At 36.3% G+C, this 22,624-nt stretch overlaps 1 protein-coding gene across 2 annotated transcripts in view; it reads right to left on the bottom strand.

Annotated features, from left to right (window-relative positions):
* BIRC6 (baculoviral IAP repeat containing 6) overlaps positions 1–22,624 on the bottom strand; it is a 184,833-nt gene that overhangs the window by 128,626 nt on the left and 33,583 nt on the right. For both annotated transcript variants that reach the window (XM_075748914.1, XM_075748915.1), the window contains exons 11-20: positions 16,361–16,510; positions 11,606–11,831; positions 7,074–7,234; positions 4,454–4,585; positions 3,101–3,232; positions 2,664–2,842; positions 1,947–2,077; positions 908–1,069; positions 667–798; positions 299–396 (exon numbers count right to left, since the gene is read on the bottom strand). In XM_075748914.1, coding sequence (XP_075605029.1) covers positions 299–396; positions 667–798; positions 908–1,069; positions 1,947–2,077; positions 2,664–2,842; positions 3,101–3,232; positions 4,454–4,585; positions 7,074–7,234; positions 11,606–11,831; positions 16,361–16,510 — 1,503 coding nt within the window. The remainder of the gene's footprint in view (positions 1–298; positions 397–666; positions 799–907; positions 1,070–1,946; positions 2,078–2,663; positions 2,843–3,100; positions 3,233–4,453; positions 4,586–7,073; positions 7,235–11,605; positions 11,832–16,360; positions 16,511–22,624) is intronic.

Here is a 22,624-nt window from a genome sequence, read left to right as displayed (position 1 = left end):
TATGCCAACAGAATCTGTGGCTGCTGAACACCTTTGAAAATTCTTGCAAAACTTACTTAAGCTCTCCCAAAAATGCCAGTGCCTTAGCACTCCATTTTAAGTAAACTGATTTTCTTAAAATTCCATCATCTACAAATGCTTACTTCATACTTGGATACCACCTGACCAGACCACTCCAAGAAGCAGTCTGTACTAACTGAACACTTACCTAACTCATATTTCACAAGAGAGTCTAACAAAACATGCCAAACAACAAAGGCACTGTATATTTTTATGACAACAAACATTGTATACATACCACCTGTTGCAGCAGCAGGCAAAAGAGGCATATTGTCAAGCAAAGCTTGTAGAAGAACTGATCCAAACCCCTGCTGACTTGGGTCACACCTGCCATTGCTAAACAGAAACACAGACACTTTAACATTTAATGAAGTAAGAACAAAAGGTGAAATCTCCAGAAGGTGAAGCTGAAAGACTGACGTTCTTTGCAGTCATACCCTAACACATTTTTCCTCAACAGAAGATCTTCCAGATCTTGTTCCTTTTTAAATACAATGTTAAACAATAACAAACACATAAATACAGTTCAGACTGCATGCAAAAACCCCAAATATATCGAAAATATAAATATATAAAAGTAAATATATGTAATTATTTAGCACTGACCTGATGCATAGTGCAAGAAACCGTGCACATTTGTGAGCTATGCTCCGCCCAGCTTCAAAGAAGCAAACACGTATTATATCAGAGACACATTTACGTGTTTTAGAAAGCAAGCTGTCATTTCCTTCCTTTGAGCTGTGAAAACAAGTTGCATACTTTAGAGACTCATATAAAACTTTTTTTTTTTTAACAGAGCTGATACTGAGAAATAGCCATGCTAGTTTAAACACAATTTCCCTCTTACCTGCCAGGTCCATTTGAATACACTCCGGCCAGCCAACAAAGCGTATCTAGTACAAGACTCTGAGCATGTTCTGTAGTCACACCATCATCTGTCTTCTTGCAAAGAGTGGTGAGCAGCTTCTCATGGAACTCTGAAAACTGTAACATGGCACACCGTTGAACTCTAGGGAGGGGGGAAAGGAAATAAAAAACAAAATTATGCAATATGGCCATTCTCCCTCCAAGTGTCCAAATGTCCCTCTAGCTTTGTATCTTGTCTTAGGTATGGCGACAAAAAGATGTCTAGGTGAGAGTAAAACTAGTACACAAGCATATATGATACTTTCTGTGCACACATTCCCAATCTTCCTATTTTCTGCTCACAAAACTTCCTAGGTTACTGTATATTTAGTAACCCTCAGGAAATTTTTTTTCCTACTACCTTGTTTAATAACTTCTAAACCTAAAAAAAAGCTTTCATCATCTACAACATACTTTGGCAACCATTTGCACATACCTCTTTGCAGTCTCTTTGACCTCTTTAAGACCATCACAGTCAGTGCCACCATTGTGGGGTGGCAGCTGGTAATACAAATCAAATACCATATTATTCATGTTTAGGTCTGCAGTACCAATCCATACAGATTTTAACCAGTTTTTTTGAGTAACAATTTGTTAGTTAAATTTGATTCTAAACTTTTTGACCAATAATATACTCTCTGCTGTAAGAAACAAGACAACATGTGGAAATAGAAAGGCAAGATACTTCCTTTAAAGAAAAATTTGTCCAAATAATTTATGTAATTCACCAAGAAAACTTATTTACATTTGCCTTTGAGTCAGGCAAATAATGACTCAACATACAATTTCATGCATGGTGTTATTCTACCACAACTTGCACAGCACAGTGCCCTTGAACTCACAATTTACAGGATCTTCCATATGTTTATGAAATGACAACTTGAAACAGTGGTTTGACCTGAGCTATTTTGAGAAATAAGTATTTTATGAGAAATATAACTAAAGCTAATATTTTTTAGAATTAAAAAATGCCTACTAACCTTTCTTTTGAAATGGAAGTTTTTTTAAATCTTCGAATCGTTACAGAGACTTCTTGAAGTAAGTCACAGCCTCTCAGATTATCTGATTTTCTTGAAGAATTAGTGGCTTCAATTTTGCTAGATGGCTTTTCCTGATTTTTTTGGGAAAATACAATAATTCATAAATCATGTTGGTTTTGACTGCTTCATTTGTATACATTTTCAGTGAAATGCATACAGTTCAGTAAAATTTCTCACTCAGTTTGAGCATTGTACCAAAAAACCTACTTTTATTCACTAATTGCTTTAATACAGAACATGAAGTTTAACAACGGTCTGTAATTTATTATGTTCTAAGCATTCTAATAATGTCCACAAGATGTACATCATATCATCCAATCTTAAAAGTAAAATGATCAAGAGTAAAATACACACACACAAAAGCCTTCATAAGAGGATGAGGTTTATCAGCTACTGAAAACACTCGTGGAAACAGAAGTTTCAAAAACAAGTGCTCAGAATGGGAAAGTGGCAGAACAGACCTCTTCAACTAAATTTGCACAGAAGAAACAACTTAGAGATATTGAACTGATTCTTGAAGGTGTTAACACAGTGTCAAGACAAAAAAGTAATTTTTAATGGATTTTAGTTCTCCTAACAGTTGTTTCATTTTCAGATTACATAAATCATACTAATTCTACAACTTTAACACAGATGTCTGTCTTGGCTATTCATTACCTTGCCTGCTGCAACTTTTGCCAACAATGAAGCAAGGGAATGACCCTTGTTAGTCTGAGGTTTTAGAGATGGTATTCTAACAACTGGTCTAATGCCACCATTGCAGATTTCTTCTGTTCCTCTGTCATTCACTGCTTTAACATGAATTAAAAATGAGCGGTACTTGCCACCAGCCATGCCTAAAAATGGGGAAAAAAGGAGGGGGTAGTTTGCAAAGTTGTAAACAGATTTCAACTTTACAGATACAGTGTACAAGCAGAACTCAACGACATTAACTACAGTACTTTAGCATCAATTTGAAAAGGTAACTCATTATTGTGTTGTACAGCAAAATTTGTCAATGTGACAATAAATACAAACCAAAGTCCGACTACAGAAATATGAAATGAGCTTTAGTCACACATACTTCATGTGAATAGCATAATAAATTTGTTTACCTTTAACAAGCTTTGGACTTGTTAGTGTCAACATTCCAGCATGTCCTGATAAATCCAGTCCAGTAGCCAACCATACTGGACCGCAAAGTATATCTTCCTTATGTTCCTCCAGAAATGGACACAATCTAAGACCTTAAAAAACATGAGTAATATGGACCTGAATTACCCAAAATTGTCACAAGATCTCATCATTTGCACGGGTTAAAAATACACCATGTCAAATTCTGATCCCTAAATACATATATAAACTCTACATTGAAAAAATAACAGTTACTTGAAGTTCACTTTCAGACATTTTTCAGTGAAATAAATAAAGATAAATGACAGTTTTCAAAGCATTTTCAGTTATATTACATGGATAACATGTACTGGCTCATCAGAGCCACAAAATACATAACTGATAAAATGATGAATCAATATATTTTGATTCACAACTCTCACTGGGTCTTTTCTGAAGCAGGACAGAATTGGCTTATTAAAAAAAAAAAAAAAGACTAATTTGTTTCTCCTGTGGTATACTGAAATTATCATTCACTCGTCTGCTGCTTCTTTCTCAGCATGAGACGCTTCCTTCTAGTACTTTTTCTTTTATCAGCCCTTTGATCCCTCCCCTCATCCTTCGCAACCTTTCTTGGAGTCATAGAATCATAAAATGGTTTGGGTTGGAATGACCTTTAAAGTCATGCTCTAGATAAGCTTGATGACATGAAAGAAAAGAAGCCGTAAAGTAAGACTGTTGAAAGGACCAAGGAAAAGAATCACAGTTCTGCAACTGATTCACTCCAACTATCAATATTTAGTCTGTATCTCCCCTCACTCAGATCCAATCTGGTTAACAAAAAAGGTTATAAAAACAGGCACAGCAAGTCTGACGTGGCTGGAAGTCAACAGGGCTAGTTATGAATTCTTTACTAGCTGATTATTATTTTTTTGGTTTACACTAGCAATCTCTACAAAAGCCAGATAGGCAATGAAAAATTCTATTAAAAATAGCTAAGGAAACCAAGTAAAATAGTGCTGGAACAGGGTAAGAGTTTAAGTTATAAAGGTGCCATATCAATCTACTTTATTTCTAAATTCAAATAAATACTAACTTGCTTTTAAACACAAGGGGGGTGGGGTGGGGGGTGTGTGGGGGGGTGTGTGTGTGGGTGTGTGTGTGTTAAAACTTTCAACTCATACAGTAAACAGACCAGTGAGAGAGGCAACATTGAAGAGGGCTGAGAAATTAGTCTATTTGAAATGGCTGAGAATTTTTTGCAGAGAAATTCGAGTGTATCATTAAAAAAAAAAGAAAAAGAAAAAAGCAAGCTCATATTTTAAACAAAGCATAACACAATAAATAAAACTTACATTGTGGTTCCTCTACATCCATATACTGCATTTCTTCATTGAATTCAACCAGCCCTGGTTTTCCATTTCTCTCCACTTCAATATTATGAGCTGGAGATAAAGGAAATGTGATCTGTCTGTCTACTGCTGCTTCTGGAAACAAAAATATTAGCAAGATTTCATAAACATTGCTTAAAGCTCACAGAAAACAGAAGCAGTAGTTTTCATAGCAAATTTATCAGCTTTCTGCCCAAAACACTATTTCTAATATAAGAACCACAAATATACAAAGGCACGTTTTTCATATTAGGATTGCAATTGAAGTTGCAGCAAGCAATTAAAAAAAAAAAATTTCTTTGAATGACCTGTAAACAGCCTGCTTTGCTTTAACACTGCCCAAATTATTTTCTCCTAATAATCAACTGTAGATTACTCCTAAGTAATTAGATTCCAGTACTGAAAGTTTGATAATTTAAATTGAAAAAAACTGGATTGCTCCTGCTGAACATGAGACATTATTTTGATAACACTTAAGTACAGCTCTTTCAATTAAATGGTTCTCATGAATCATAGATGAAGAGAACATGCAAGCAAATGAACAAGCAGCATATACAGTGAATTAACTGCCAGATCAAGACCATTAGTTTCAAACTGGAAGAATTATGCCTCTGGCCTTCCTGTTATTACACACTACATATTTAACTGGTTCCAGGGTTCCTGTCATACAAAAAATGACTGAATAAACATTCCCCTACACATTTTCCTTAGGTTTTATTATCTTAAAATTTCAGTTCCTTTCTCCACCTACGAGGGAAGGGGGAGGAGCTAATTGAATTTCAGACTGAAGATTTTATACTTTTTCAAGAGCCACCAAACAATCCTGAGTATTACTTCTCCCTGAGATTGGAACATTTTGGTTAATATCCAGCACAGATAGAAATTATCTAGATTTGTCTTCCTTTATAATGAAATCATTAGTGTCCTATTACTTTATTCAATAGTGCATAGAAAAAAAGTCAAATGTCATTAAGGTCTTTTTTCAAAACGCAAGAAATTGAAAAGAAGTAGGAAACAACTGCAATGCAGTAACACTTGAGAGGATGTTGGTTGGTTGGTTGAGGTGGCTCAGTCCTACTGAATCAAAAAGAAAAAAAGACACTGTCAAAGCTGCCTCACAGGCACTCTCATATCCCCCAGCCCTTTCCAGACTGCCTGTGTATACCTTGGCCCTCCAGTCCTCGTATTTTTTGCTTTGATAGAACAAAATTCTGCCCATGTTAAAATTAAGGTTACTTCAAGAATTAAAGAAAGGAAGAACGTGCAGGAACACCTGTTGACTGTTGTCCTACAGTCACAGCTAGCACTTCTGTTAAACCATCTTGTATCCTAAAAGAGTATGCTTTTCTCCAAGGATATTACTATGCTAGAATATTTTATTCTTGGGTAACCACCAGTTTATAGGATTTCTTAAGGAGCATCTCCAGCACACTTTTTTTCTTGTTAAACACTGGGGGATGCTACAGAATGAGAAGTTATATGAAAGCATGTCAATGATCTTTGGTATGCCTGTTTTCCTTCTTAAAATTTACAGGTCTCTTACCCTTGTTTAACTGGGGTGCTCTTACTTCACATTTAAAAAAACAGAAAAAGAAAAAAAAAAAAAAAGAGCTTTTATAGTCATGCTTGCTGTTCTCCCCAACACATTTTAAATCCAGCAGCCAATTTAATAATATCCAACAGCAAGATTTCTCTGAAATACCACGTTCCTAGAAGCTTCTCAAAAAGATGTGGCCAGATAAAGATAACCAATTAATGCCTCAATAAAAGGAAGTGCTGCACATAATACCTTCCATCCCTAGCAGACAGGGCAGCAGGACATGCAATGAACACTCTCACCACAGGAAAATCCCAATGGAGGCACAAACTCTTCCACATCAAAGAAGTGACTTTTCAACTTATGCTACCCCCTCACAGGTTCCCTGAGAGCTAGTAAGATGCAGAGTCCAGCTAGGAGTCTTCCCAAGAAGGCAAGAGCATTCATAACTTTGGTCTACCCTGTCAAAGCTGCAAGGAACAAAAGGTGAAATCATACTGCAGCTTTCACATAGCTTAGTTAATGAGCCAGATGACGAGAGAATTCCCAAGGAAGCCAGGTTTTATCTACTGTCATCAAAAAAAGCCTTGCTATTTTCTCTTATGCATTCAAGAGGCACTGGCAAATAATTTCCTTCTATGACTTGGAATAATTTACTATTATTTTTTTAAGTATATCAAGAACTCAAAAGAGCACCATTTGTTTCATCTGTCAATCTCTCGGATGATTTACAATTGACAATGTGTTTTTTTTAACGACTGTAGGAGTCAAGCAGTACAGAATAATTCAGTTCAACCTTTTTGAGCTATGCACTTCTATTTGTATAAAATTCAGGATTTTGAAACTATTTATCCAGTTTGTTTCCCCAATTTACATTCAAACATGGTAAGTGAAAACACACCATGACGCTGAGAAATAGAATAAAATGGAAATACGTAAAACCAAAACATTTACACAATTTCAAGCAATTCTTCTAACATACATCAGAGAATAATGAGTTTGAGAAAAGAAATAATATTATGAAAGATATCTTAAGGTCTTTCTTACCATTGACTTTCCCTAAGCCTGGAGCTTTATTTTTCAGTAAAGTCACTTGAATCTGGGGAATGTTTGTGATGTTTGAATTCAAAACAAATTTGAAGTCCACATGTCCAACCATACAGGCTTTTGGTAGAACCAGTTCAAAGACATGCTCATCCCAGCTGTTGCTGTCAGGAAAAGAGAAGAACACAATGACCCAGTGTTAAGAGAAAATTCACATCAAGCAGGCAGCATTAGCCAGTGCATTCTCCATCTACGCACACTTTCCTTAACAAGAAGAAAAACTTACTTTGTGTTAGTTGACATCCACACAAATTTCTGAAGTTAACCACATTCACTTTATGTAGAACATGTTAAAAGCCAATTGATAAGTGAGGGCAAATCAATGTTTGGATAAAAATAGCAGTGAAAAGATTTCTTATTACCTTCATCACAGTATGTTTCCGTATTACTATAAATACCAGTTACTCATTTCAGGAAAAAAAGGAATGAGGAAAAAAAACCCCAAACAAACAAAAAAATCACTGAAAAGGATCTACCAATCAGTGAAGCGTATGAAAGCACGACAGTAACTACCTTGCAATCTCTTAAGTTGGCCCTCTCCATTGTTAATGTCACTTTCCAGTGGTACAACAGCCACATCCAGGAGACTCAAAATACTACTTGCAAATTATTTTTTTAAATAATTTTATAATTTATACAGGATGAGAAGTGCTTCTTACCAGATGCACGCTCAGAAGCCTGTGCTGTGCAAAATGGGTGCAGCTTTGTTTTAATGAGTCATATTTTTCTTTTGAAGCCAACTTTGGTTTAGACTGAAAGTGTCAACTTGAGATAGTAAGTACCCCTCAATGATAAGTTCCATAGTTTGATATACTAAGGTTTGCAAAAAATAGTTCAAACCTAAGAGCAATTCAAATAAACTAATCATGTGTCAATTGTCACATTTGTATACATTTTTAAAATAACTGCACTTGAGTTTTTAAAATGTAGTAACTTTGATAGCGTGTGATTATTTAATTGTATAACTGAGAACACTAAGAAACTGAGTATGCTGCTATAAATATTGGTTAGATGTTTTTCTAACATCTAAGTTACAAAAGGTATTTTAAAATCAAATAACATGCTACACATCGAGTATTGTGCAGAAAACAACTTTAAAATAGATTAAAGATTGGTACTCATATATTTAATTCTTTACATTTTTTACAGTAATATCTCTGAAGGCCGTATCTCCCTCAGGTAAGCATAATACATTTATTACAGATTCCAGGTACACATAATGAAATGGTACGCCAGCTTTCCAGAACAAGCAACATAGAAAAGCAGTGATTTGGGGAGGAAAGAGGGACAGAAGCGAAAGATGGACATAAGAGAGCTTGTGGTTATGATTTAAGAAGTAACAGTGAAGAATTTTCAGCTAACTGTACAAATAACTCAGGTAAATAAAATACAATGAAAATTTCCCTGACAACTCCAAGGAAAAAAAACCCAACAAAAAAAACAAACCTCTGTTAGCAGATGTAATGCTAAAAACTTCGAATCACTCATGCCTTTCCTCTGGTTTGGAGAATACGTAGCTCAGTACAAAACAGGGAGAGGTGGTTTTTTTATGTCTGAGTATTCCTATAGGTGTTATGCAAAGCACGGACCGAATGAGACATTCAAAGGAGCAAGTCTTCTGAAAGACTAAGTAATATTCTGTTCATCCAGTTTAACTTAAAGATCTGGTACAAAACCAGAAATGAATAATAAACCAGTTTGTCTGCAGTAGTCTTCTGTAGTCTGTACGTTGCATATGACACAAACCGGCGTACCAAATTACAACTGCTGTCTACTCCAGAAATCTATTTTTGACAGAATTCAACAGCAGATGTCCCAAAGGAAGCAATATCTGAATCAGCTTGTATGGAATAATGATCATCCATGAAGGTCTCACATTAATCCAACAGTGAAGAGATCTTATACGTGTGGCAATGAACTTTACAATCTAATTCTGTGATGAGTGAAAAATTCCCCTTTAAACAGTTTTTTAATTTCTCATACACTTCACCAGTGTTATCGTCTTTATTCATGTGTAAAGTCTCAAAGAAAAAAAAATTAACTTTCTTCCTTATTATTTTCTCAATATTTTAGCATATTAATCCTAAATATCACTTTTCTCTGATAATCTAATGCAAGTTCTTTTAACAGCTTTTCTCACCTTTGAAACTCTTCTAAATCTATAGCATCTTTTTAAAGAATACAAAATCAAGACTGTGTTCTAAATGCAAATACACCATCAGTCTCACAACTACAAAATATTTTCCAACACACTTCTCCATTCCTTTTCTAGAACATCTCATCAGCCTTTGATCTTCCACTAAAACTGAACTTTGAGCTGCAGACCCATTTCCAGAGTTTAAAACACTGGAAAGCACATCAGTACCTAGCTCTTCTTTCTTTCACATATTTTCAAATATGTCTGCATAAGATGAATACATAAAATATTTCCTATAGAAATTTGAGAAAAAGCCAGGCAACTCAGATGTCACTGTTTTATCAAAGCACATTAAGAATTCATGTACTTTTTTAAGAAGTATTAACCCAATTTAACATTTCAGTTAAATTACCACTGAAGGGGAAATACTGATATGTAGATAATTCATGAGATAAATAAAACTTTGCTTTTTCTGTATTCTTTGTTACACAGCCTTTTTAAATAGCAAATTAAGATTGAAAGAGTGTGAGTGTAATATAATGCCATTCCCTAAAATACATTTACAGGATTATCGCCTATCTATTTGACAAACAAAAGAATTACCATATCAAATTGCATTACTCATCCATCTAACCCTGTAATCACACATCTTTATAGGAATCAGTATGAGACTCTTAAAAGAGGAGATAAAAGGAACTTATATTAAGGACCAACAAAATAATCCAGAAATCAAAAAGTTTCTTCCCAGATAACTTTTAATTAAGAGCTAACATTGCTCTCAATCTTAAGATCATATGTTCTACCCTATGAACAAAGGGACTGTAATGTAATCATTTTAATAATGAGTTATTTAGCAGCTGTCAAAGATTTCCAGTACTAAACCAAAAATTTAACTTTACGTCTTTACACTCCTGTTTTACTTTGTAGCGGGCATAATTCTTTTCCTCTAATGAAACAATATCCATAAGCTAAAGTTCCACCTATTACCTTCCATTTAACAGCTATTCCCTTCACTGTTTGCTTTCTTATATCTTCATATTGGTATCTTTTTTTACTTTTCAACCGTTGCTGAACACACTGGATAATCAGTGTTTAACTGGAAGTTACTTTGCAAGGAACCACCTCCTTTCCACTTGTTACATACAGAATATTTTACTTACACAAAGAAAATCCACAAGATAAATAAAGGTTTTAAAGCCTGTTTAAGCACTTTTTAACCATAAGTTTTTAACCATAGCTTATGAACATTTAATTAAAGCAAATTTAGCTCATGTTAGGTGTCAGTCCTGGAAACACCTGCAACTGTAACCTTCCAGACTTGCTTTCCCACCTGGAATGCTTCATTCTCACATCCTAGCTTTCACTTATTTATATGACAAGCTTTTTTCCCCCCATATATGATCTCTAGCTCCCCTAGCATCCTTTGGCTATTTCATTGTTTCCAGTGTACAGACATTTAGATTCTACATTACTATCCAAATCTCATACATCAATGTGACAGATGTGTGACAGTCTGACCCAAGTGCCTTATTACACCCACCCCTTAATAAAACACACAACACAATTTATATCTATATTTTGCATCTCCAAGCATTTTTCAGAAAAACTATGCAAAGCTACTTATAGTAGGTTTTAAGCAACTCTTCAAGGAGACCGCAATGCTGCTGTCGTAGTCTTTAGGATCCCAGAGGAATTCCAAGTTCTCATGCCACGTGCAAAATCTAAGTAGTACTGCACATTCCATGTCGGTGCAGTTCATTTCAATGAAGATACTGCCTAAATTTTAGCTCAACTAGGGCTCTATACTGCCTTAAGTAAATGTCTCATGTATAAAGATTTAACTTGACACGAACAGACATAAATCCAGATTCTAGCTTCACATTTTAAAATAAATTACAATATAATTTTTTTTAGGACAACTAATTAGTCATGCTGGCACCTGCAGCTTGTCTTTTCCGATTTAAAAATGTACTAAGAATGTGTGTATGCAGAAGAAGGGTGAATCAGACTTCTATAGAAACAATCCAGAATATATGTAATTTCTGGGAAATGTGCTTGTGTAATTATATAATGAAGTAGCAACATTTGGCAAACAAAAATATACCAATTCAAAACAACTTTTTAATTTGTTTCAAGGTCTGCTAGAACAACTCTGACAATCTCACAAAGACCTATAATGCAAACTACCAAATAGGGATTATGATCTTTGAAAGTACGTGTTCTTAAATTTGCACACTACTTAAAAACAATTAAATGGGATGTAATTTGTGATTATACCAGCTATATGAAGTAGTTAAGCAATACACACAATTGTTTTTGCACCGTTAATCCTATCTACCTGTCTGTCTGTAGCTTCCAAGTTCGAGTATGCTGAGCTGCATCCCCATGGTGCTGCTGGTGTAAATGCTGAGGATGCCGCCTCTGCTGCTGCTCTTGCTGGACTTCTACCCAACAGGGAGGGACAGTGGCTGAAAACCGTGGTGTCAAGGTCTCAAAACGGGTCAGTTCCACCAGGGATGTCAGTGTTTCAAGGGAAAATGGCTGGTCCACCAAAAGATCAACTCCTGGATAATTACAGAGCACACATTAATTACTACATAGATATTTTTTCCAGAACATCCCATAAGTAGTTTGAAATATATCCAAACTGCTATAGGTAAAATTAAATACATGTTATATGAAGTTTCTAAAAAAACCCACAAACACCCACAAAGAAAAAACACCAACAAAACAAAACCAACCAAAAAACCAAAACACCATCAACAAAAAACCCCAAACCCTAACAAACCAAAAAACCCACCAAAAAAACCCCAAACAAACACAAGCAACCAAACAGCCCTAGCCTTGAAGCCAGTATCCTTTGAAGACAGCTCATTTGAATGCATTTTTTAAGTACTGAGAGCGCTGAGCATGCTGCCTAGAATTCAACCAGAAGCATCAGGAAAAAGTAATTAGCCAACTATACTTTGATGATGTAAAGCTGTTCAAAACTTTCTTTTAATATCTCTATTGACTCAGATGAAAAAAAAAACCACCGAAACTTGTATATTTCATGAAAATAGACATGGAATTACTATGTAATTGTAACATTTTTATCACTGTTTAAAACATTACTTTGGCACCTGCTTATCAATACAGACTTGTTTTATGGTGGATTACTAGAATGTTTTGGAAGGCTCCCAATTTAGCTTAAAAGTGAGGTAAGGGAAAAACAAACATGCTTTATGTAATGCACTTAAAAGACACTGAGCCTAGACAAGTATTTTGTCTTCTTGTCTTCATATTCAACTCTTGTCCTGAGGAAACAAGAATATTAATTGAAGAAGTACTGAAAATTTACATATCCCAGGGAGACAAACACCTAAAGAAACATTACAAAGGAACTCTAAACATAATCAGGTTTCCTCAGACAAAAAAAAAAAATATTAAAAACTTGAGGGAAAATAAGATATGCACAATGTCAGTTTTCGTACATTTTGAGCATTTTCTCTTAAAAATGCATTTTGGACAAAATCTTTTACTTGTAAAGAAATGATGGTTTTCAAAAGGAGGAAGTTTGCTACCTGACTACTACTGTCACCACCCCAGGGGAAAAAAAGAATAATTCTTTTCTCCTTACTTTGATGTCTACACATAAGTAAATCCCTTTCTTGTTTCAACACAAATACCATCCCCCAGTGAAGTCTGAACCTAGAGACTATCTTGCAAAGAAAGCCAGGATGAAACCAGAATAATAACAAGATTACATCCTCCAGCTTGAGAGAAGAAAGGCACATGCAATTCTTCCCGAAAAGTGGAGAAGCTCAAGATGAGATCAGGATGAGTCAGGCAAAAAATTCACTCTCATTGCAACAACTATGATTTCTACTTTTCAATCTAGGAGGCAGGAAAATGCTTAAGAGATTAGAAATGCTTTAGAAATTTAATTTCAATAATACAGCAAACACCTTCATTTATTTTACTGCCAAATGTAAACCTCATTAGCTAGATGACACTGCAATGGGAAGTGAGATCATAGCTCAAACTGTGCAACAATTCTATCTTTGAGTAGAATGGATTATTTCTGTTTCATTCTCCCTCCCACTCCAACAGAAACAATTACAAATTCAGAGTAGTCAGAGAAATCACATGTAATGTGGTACCAATCCGTAAAACTGAAAAATAAAGGACTTAACTTTCCAGGGCTGTCAAGTATACTTGGCTTCTTTTGGAAAATTACATGATTTTTTGTTCTGTTGTAATAGTGAGTTATGACAAGCTGAAGTTCTAATAGCAAACTTGAAAAAAAGGTTTTAAACTAGTCAGGAAAACTAATATTCTTTTTCAATTAGCTTCTAAAAAAAGCATTATTTTAGATCACTTCATCACAAAAACCCCTCCGCTCCTTAAAAGGAAATAACTTTAATCTAAGATTTACAACTTGGTACAGTTAACATATTTCCTTGTAAAACAATACACATTAAAATATAACCAAGTTATAAATGCAGGCTAGAAAATAAAATTTAAGAAATGCATTCCAGAATGCCAACAACAGAGACAAATAAACACAGAAACAAACCCCACAATATGTATGAACAATATACGGACAAAAGCTTGTGCTTGTTGTTGTGGTTTCTATCCTGACTACAGCATCTTTTAGCTACAGCTTCAGAGAACACCAAAGTGATTTCATAAAAACACTCTGGCTGCCATCAGCTGTGAACCAGATACATAGCTGAAGACTTCATGCTCAGTCAGATCTGCCAAGAAGTTCATTTCCCCAAACAGAAAGCTTTCTGTTGAGATATGTCTCTGTCTGAAAAACATGCTAAGACGAAAGTGGAAGAAAATGGTTTTTTCTTTGATTGAAAGAGAAGTAACACTGATGTTAGAAATGTTGGGGGCAATGTCTGATCATGATCCATCCACGTGCTGACAAGCTTCATTACTTAGAAAATGTTTGCAGAGTCTTAGCAGTCATTTGCACATTATATGCTACAAATTCCATATTATTGTCCTTAGTATCATTAACCCGCATAGTTCAGACTAAGACCTCTGTAATTACCAGTTGGTTTCGATTCTCCCCCCCAGCCCCCTCATTTCAGCACTGGCTTCCTATGACCATTAAGCTTCTCTCACAGCTTTTAGTAGCTCAGTTTGATGCCACAGCAAAACTCAATTTATATGATCACTAGTGTGTATGCAACAACCGTTTGGAAGCCATTACAGACCAAGATAGATAGCTGTATAGATAGATAGATACACACACACACTACACTCTGAATTATATGACTACTTAAAGGAGGACCTGCAGCTTGTGGACAATCTAAAGATACAGCTATTTTGATGTCTAGACATAAGTAACTCCCTTTCCTGTTTCAATAAGCCATATTCAAGCCTATACTAAAGGCTGCATGGGGAGGAGAACAAGAAAAAATACAACAAAAAAATTTCCATTACAGTACTGGCAGAATTTAAACAGCAATGATCAATTTGATTTATCAGGTTAGTCAAAGTTACCATTTGACTGCAAGTCACTTAAATCTGCTGATAAGCTACTGTACAGGGAATATATCCTTAGTGTAACACAAAATGTTACAAGGCTGGCAATAAGTGGAAGGTTTGGGGAGAAAGACAGCAAGCAGCCTGTTGACAACAAAGACACCATGATCCAAAATGGTCCCTGTACTGCTACTCAGTCCTCTCCCAGCTTTTTTTGTCCTCTGCAGCTGCAGGCAAAGACACCCCCCACCACACACACACACACAATCAACATCACTTCTCTGAAACAGTCATGGCTACATGAATGGTTTATTTCCATTGTATCATTGCTTTATCTTCATGCTTTATATTATATATTCTTGCATTTCGTATTCTAGGTCACCTATTCCCAGTATATCCCTATTTCTGTCCCATCATACATGACCAAAACCTCCAAACTCCAACCCAACTAAAATAATTATCCTTTGTGTCTCTATCCTCAACAACTGCAGATTAAAACAAAATGAAAAACATAATAGTTTTACAGTTGTCTCATAAACAATTCACTTTAAAACTCAAAGCAAGACTATATATATATATATATGCATGCTTTAAAAACCTCAGCATGACTCAAATCTTCCTCAAGCTTAACCAGCAAAATTAGATTTGTTGTTCCGTTTTAGTAGCAAGTTATCTATACTAAACCATCTTTGATGAGGGCTGAGAAAAGATCAAGAGGCCCACACAAGTGCTCCTATAACCTGTGTACTCACTGTTCTCCCTTACAAGCAGGAAGAGCCCCTCACGTTTTTCCCCTTCTACCTGATTACAAAGCAACCACCCTCTCACCCAACTCCTTATTTTACCTAAGTGGGTCAGGATACTACAAAAGGCAGCAGACTGGTGGCAGGACTGGTATATGAGAACTGCGGTAAAGACAAGACCTAAATATGATGGTTAGGGTAAAAATAGAATTCAGACAATTAGAAACAATTATTTCTTGCTGTCCAAGGGCAGACAACCTTTCCAGGAAGGAAATCAGTAGGTAAATGACAGCAGAATTTGAGCATAGCTCAAACCAGTCAAAGTCCTAAGAACAAAAATCCAAGTGTTCACATCCTAAGATTAATTTATCAACAGCAACTGCACTGCTTGAAGTAGAGAGAGCATCAATTTCACCACATGCAACAATACCTGTTGAATATGCGTTCTGTACAGTTTTATTAAGTAGAGCTGTACAGCTTCTACACGAAACTTTAAGGCGATTTACATAACGAACTTATGATTTTAACTCCGAGCAAAGAGCCCAAGCCTACTTAAACTATGAAGAGCTCAGTGCCTACACAATTACCTTGTCTTCCCTGTCTGCTGCACTTAAAATAACATGTAGCAATTGGAAAAACAATCAGTTATACAAAAGTGGTTTGCTTTTTTTTTAAATTAGGAGCTGCTAAAGTGTTATGCTTGTACATAACCAGTGACAGACATACAGCAACTACAGAACTCCAACTTTTGGCAGCAAAACAGTATAAAGCAGCACACTATTAAATAACTCAAAATCATGTTAATAAGTAACTTCCAAAAATTACAAAAGCATTTTTACTTACAATACATTTAAATACGTGTAATTTACCTGTAATGCCTGGACTGGAAGGGTTAGATAAGGGCTTGGTGCCTTCTGATGACTGTTCTACACTTTTGGAAAGAGATCCATCCACAAGTATATCAGCTTCATCTATGTCATCGCAGGTCCCTCCAATCTGAAGGAAATGAAGTTCTCCACCTAAAATCGTCACGGACAACAAAAGTAAGCTTAGACAGGCATACAGCTAAACTCAACTCACAAGACAGGCTTGCAGTTGAAGTGCTACACAATTGTGACAGTAATTATGCAGGACCTGAAACCAGTTAAGATTATACAGGAATACTCATTTTGCTTTACTGCTACAATTTTTTTCAGGGTAAATGCAAAACAGAACTACAATACTGACTCCAGTTGTGAATGGCATAAAAGGGAAAAAATATTAGGGGGGTTAAAAGGTAATTAACTAAGGAAATCTCAATAGAAACCCAAAATCATAACCATTATGGTACTTCGCATAATCACAATCATGCTTTTAAACAGAAAATATTCCATCATGTCAACTGAAGGACTACACTACTTCATTTGTACAGGTCGCATAAATTTTCTTTTAAAGCTCAATAGTTGAGAATTGAAAAATCCCTTCCCCATTGAACTCTCCTAACTAAGGGGCTCTTCATATTATTTCATCAAACCAGGAATTACAACACTGATCAGGTCAACAGTCAAAAAAGCAAGTCCAAATTTTTCAACACAGTGCCTTGATGAAAGCTTGAAACTATTCAAAAGAAGTTGCCCATTATTCACCACTACAGATATACATACATGGATGGATTCTGTCTTTTACAGAGTAGTCACTGAGAAAGAATGCTCAATTTTACATGAAGAGGGGGGGAGAAGGGGGGAAGGGTTGTTAACAGTTTCAGAAGTTACAAAAATCCTATCAGTAGGATTTAAATAGAGAGGAAAATCTGAAAGTTGGCCTTCCATAGTTATTCTGAAAAGTGATCACAAACTGTCCTTCAGCATCTGACTAACATCATGACAAATGCTGTTATGCAAATTATCCAGGTAATTTGAAACAAACTTGAGATAATATATGTAATAAAAACCCAAGACAAAAGCATGATCAGGAGGTACATGTTCGGCACTGTGAGGGGAGCAAAATGGAGAGCAACAGAGAGGCACAGCGAGGCAGAGAGCAAGCATGTGACGCACAGAGAGAAGACGCATGAGAGGCACAGAGAGAGCTGGTACAGGTTTTTTTCTGGATCTCAGTAAGAAAGGCCCGACAACTAATGGCTTAGTAAAATAGCTGTTTTAACAAGACAGAATAAAAGAGGAAAATAATAGCTCAAATGGCCACAATGGTCCTCTCCATGGACAGGATCTGCGCAGTATACTGTGGGAAAATCCACCTAGAGTCTGGGTGATGCTGCACAAAAGCAGGGCTCTCAGCATCTGAAAGGATGTAAGATTTTCTCACTATCTGTATTTCTCTTTTTATTCTATCTTATTAAAACAGCTATTTCATTAAGCCATTTGTTGATGGGGCCTTTCTCACTGAGATCCAGTAAAGAAGCCTGTACCCGTCCCTGTCGGTCCCAACCCATCCATGCCAAGCAGATCCCAAGAGCGGAGGGGAAAAAAAATAGTTCTAGCAAGTAACACTTATAATCACAGAATCATAGAATGGTTTGGGTGGAAGGGACCTTAAAGATGATCTAGTTCCAAACACTCGGCCACAGGCAGGGACACCCTCCACTAGACCAGGTTGTCCAAAGCCTCATCCAACCTGGTCTTAAACACTTCCAGGGATGGGGCATCCACAACCTCTCTGGGCAACCCGTCCTTGTGCCTCACCACCCTCACAGTAAAGAATTTCCTCCTAATAGCTCATCTAAATCTACCCTCCTTCAGCTTAAGGCCATTACCCCTTGTCATGTCACTCCATGCCCTTGTAAACAGTCCCTCTCCAGCTTTCCTGGAGGCCCCTTTTAGGTACCGGAAGGCTGCAGCAAGGTTTCCCCAGAGCCTTCTCTTCTCCAGGCTGAACAACCCCAACGCCCTCACCCTGTCTTCATAGGAGAGGTGCTCACTAAAATAATGATTTTCCTTGAAATTAAACAGCTGACAAATGAACAGTTTTCCTCAAAGAGAATTAGGGACACAGAAAACGCAGACCTTGACAGCTTCATTTGATAATAAGCCAAACCTCGGTTTGTCTCCCGTTCTGTTTACTGCTCAAAGATCAACGATCAGAACGATCTCAATGATCAAAACTAGATAATCTCCTGTCCTGGAAATAAAGTACACCCTCATGCAATGGAAGTTCAACATACTGACTTGCACCATCTGCCAGTTTTCTGGCTGACAGCAGGAGAAATGCTGAAGAACTTCAGAAAGTTGTGGGTTTTTCTAAGGGAAAGTTATGCCAAAGTCTCACTTATTCTGTACATGGTAGGGTAAGGTTTGGTTTTAAAGAAACAAAACCTTGGTTCTCAAACCAAGTTTGAGTTTCTTTCACTAATTAACAGCAGCGAAAAACACCCTTACCATTTTGTCCATACTACAAGAAGATGACAAAGTCACAATCCCTGCATTCCTGAAAGACTCCAGCACTTTTCCAAGAAAAATTCTGTGCTAAACTTGAGATCTCACTTCCTCATATTTGTTTTTAAAAAGCTTCTGTTAAGAAGTTTATAATGAACTTCAGTTATACAGTATTAGCCCATAAAATTATATAGTGCTTATGCATGCTTTCCAAAACCCTGCAGGTGGCTTTTGCTTCTGTATCACAAAGGAGGCATTTGTTCTCCTAGAACATCCAAAGACGACCTTCTGATGATGCATGCTTCATTATTTGTACCAAAGAAACCATAGTTCCTATAGTCAAGTGCCGCGCGGGGGGGGGGGGGGGGGAGAATCTGTGCAAAAAAAAAAAAAAAAAAAAATAAAATCAATGCTGGGGGTTTTTTTGGGTTGTTTTTTGGTTTTTTGCCGTTACTGCTGGCTGATGGTATGCACTACCAGGCTAAAACAGTGACTCATCTGGTGCTTTCCAATACTAGCCAGGTAGCAAACATCAGTAGTAGTAGTATATCTGAAGACTCCTCTGCTTGCTTCACTTCAACAGAGGCAATAAATGCTTCTGTTGCCCTACCAAGAAGGTATGAAAGCTGACATCGACTTATTCAGTGATCACAAAGGAGAATAATTGGAAACCAGGATCATTATACTTCCCAAAAATAACAGGTAACACATTCAAAACATTATTAATTTAATTCTGAATTGTATTTTAAATCTGGAATTTGCTTGGATTCAAGAATCTGGTGGGTTATACAAACAGAACATAAGAATCATAAATCCATCCAAATAAATCTCAAGCTTCCTTCTGGGAAAACAGTTAGAGGTTCCAGGAAAGCAGCACTGGCACAAGTTAGAGAACATGTCAGAGACTAGGCCACTGCGGTCAAAGCCAACCTGGTGAAACATTCGGTATCCTGAACGTATCCTGCACTCTGGCAGAAGTCTGGAAGAGTCACACAATTGTCGATAGCAAATTACAACACAAGGACATAGTTGAACAATACCCAAATAGTTAAAGGAATTAAGAAAACAAAGCCACACAACAGTAAACTATCCACTAAACAACTTACAGTCCTCCTTGTCTCATCACTGTGCTGTAGAGAAAGGGTTAGCTCTAAACATACTAGTTCAGAACACTTGAAAAATGTCCTCAAGAAAGCTTCCCCAAAACCTCACTCCAACAGAATTTACAGTATTCTTGGAGATTTCAGCTGTAAAATTCCATCCTGGCTTATGAAAAAATAGAATGCAATTGAATAGGGACAAGTGAAAGTTACTACGCCTAGCAAGAAAAAATTAAATGCACTATTAGGGGATGAAGAAAAATCAGCTAGCCAGCAGTTCTGTAGAAGAGGCTCTTGTGAATCAAAAGATAAACCTGATTCAGTTTCCTGCTCAAAAGTGCAAACATCCCACTATGTATATGCGCACATGGTATGTACAGACTGCAGAGCTGCTAAGGAACTCTTCTGTTCCACTGAAAGATAGCTGTAGCATTACTGTGCCTGGTTTTGGGTATCTCATTAAAGAAACATGTGGACTGACTTGAGCAAGTCTTTTGGGAGGGGAGAGTAAGGGGTTTTATTCTTTCAAAGCACCTGAGGAAAGTTTAAGAGAATTGGAGATATTCAGCTTAAGAAAATAAATGTTTGGAGGACGACAGTACCTAAATAGTCTTCCCCTCCTTTTTTGAAGCAATGTCTTTGCCATGTTCATAAAGGATAGTAATGACTCCAATCAGCAAAGATGGTACAGGCTAAACACTAGGAAAAGAAATCATCATCAAGGACAGCATGCAGTAGAAGAAATTTCATGAGTAGCCTGTTAAATCTCCATGTTGAAGATCTTCGAAAACAGGCTGATCAGTATTCTACTTCTGAATGAGCAAGTAACTTGAAGATGATCTCTTAGCATCACTTCCAACACTAATTCTGATGTGGAAAAAACTCAGCCTCTCCCCAATCCCATTAGACCCCATTGCCTATGAAGGCAGAAAATTGAAAACACAAAATTGATTCCAGAACTTCAAATATACCAGTATGCAAGGCTGACAAAGCTTAATGACATGGAAGAGACAAATAAGATATCCAAACAAAACCAGAAAAAAAGGGAGAGAGAATAATTAATATGCTATGTACAACTCAAGAGCAAGAAATCTGTTATAATTGAAAGCCATAAGATTTGGGGGAATCAATTCTCAAATGTGTGGAAGTGCCATCCAGCTCTGCCAGGCTTGCAACAAGAAATATTAGCATAGACAACTCACTTTTGACACACCCAACCTGAGTCTGAAAAAACACTTTCTCCAACAAAGGGGAATGATTAGAAAAACCTTTTGTTATAATGTAACACTACAGGCAAGAATTTAGGAAAATTACGTATATAGAAAAGAACATTAAAAGAATAATAATCACAAAGCAAACACCAAAAGAAAAAAGTGCTTATAAATGAAAGTGTAAAACAATCAGTAAGATACAAATGTATATGATAGGTTACATTCAGTGTTTGTGGTCCTCTTTTACAGTTTCCAACTCTGACTAATTCAGAAACAGACAATATCCAAAGAACCAATCCAGTGTGATCTAGGAATTGCTATGTGTGAGAAGCTGATTGGGGAACTTCAGATGGAGCTGAGTCTTTTTGTCTGTCAGTTCTGAAGCAATATAGGCAGAAAAGAGAACTGCTAGAACAAAAAAGCACTACAGTTGTTCTTTCCTGTGATGAAAACAAGTAGAAAACCTCCTTTCCCCCCCCCGCTTTTCCTCAACCTACTTCCAAATAATAAACTGAAAACGTAACTAAATGTATTTAGAGAACTACTGAAGAACCACTTCTTAAAAATCAAATTGAGTTTCTGTTGAGAAATTTTTTTGCTAGATGTAATGCAAAGACAAATACTAGCATTTTCAACAGGGAAATTATTATCTGTAAAACCTTCACTCAATACAGACACTCAAAAACTAGATTTGTGAAAGAATTAGATTGCAAGTTTCAGGTGAGCACAATCCAGGAATGCTTCACTCACTAGAAGGAACTCAAGCACTCAAACAGGTCATACAGATTTTAACACCTATTCAATCAGACAGTCTGGCAGGCATGTACCTGCTTCACCACACCATGATGAACATTCCCACTTCTTGTCACATTTGTTTGAAATGACACCTCACTTTCCTACTCAACAGTATTTCTTCAAAGTGCTTCAGACACTGAAGTTCATAACTTGACAAGAGAGAACATCAGTAGCAGTGAAAGACAGAAAATTGACAACTCTTAATGATCTTTTTTAAAATACTCCCAGAAACACAAGTATATACAATTTTCAAAACTGCCAAAACAAAACACAAGCAGGGATTTGCACCTTTATGTTAGATGAAAAAGGAACATTTCAGATATGTCCATTTTTCCAACTCATTCCGTATTCTAAAGAAAAGTTCAACAAAATTGCCTGAATGGCAAACACAGCTAAGCAGCTAAACTAAGGAAACAATTCAAAACAAACCCAACAAAAAACCCAAAAAACAAACCCATACCACCAAATAAGTAGAATATATACTGTGGACTGTTTTCTTAAGTAATTTTCAGTAGGATTGTAATTTAAAAAAAAGAAATATAATTAGATCAAAACTGAGATATAAAGGTGGCAGTAACAACTGTAGCTCTGGAAATTTATGCATCCAAACCAAACTATATCTGATCCCCTTAAACACCAAATAGGCTTCAAATGTC

Source organism: Balearica regulorum, chromosome 3, assembly GCF_011004875.1.
Source record: "Balearica regulorum gibbericeps isolate bBalReg1 chromosome 3, bBalReg1.pri, whole genome shotgun sequence".
Classification (NCBI taxonomy): Eukaryota; Metazoa; Chordata; class Aves; order Gruiformes; family Gruidae; genus Balearica; species Balearica regulorum.
This window is presented reverse-complemented; position numbering and strand designations above follow the sequence as displayed.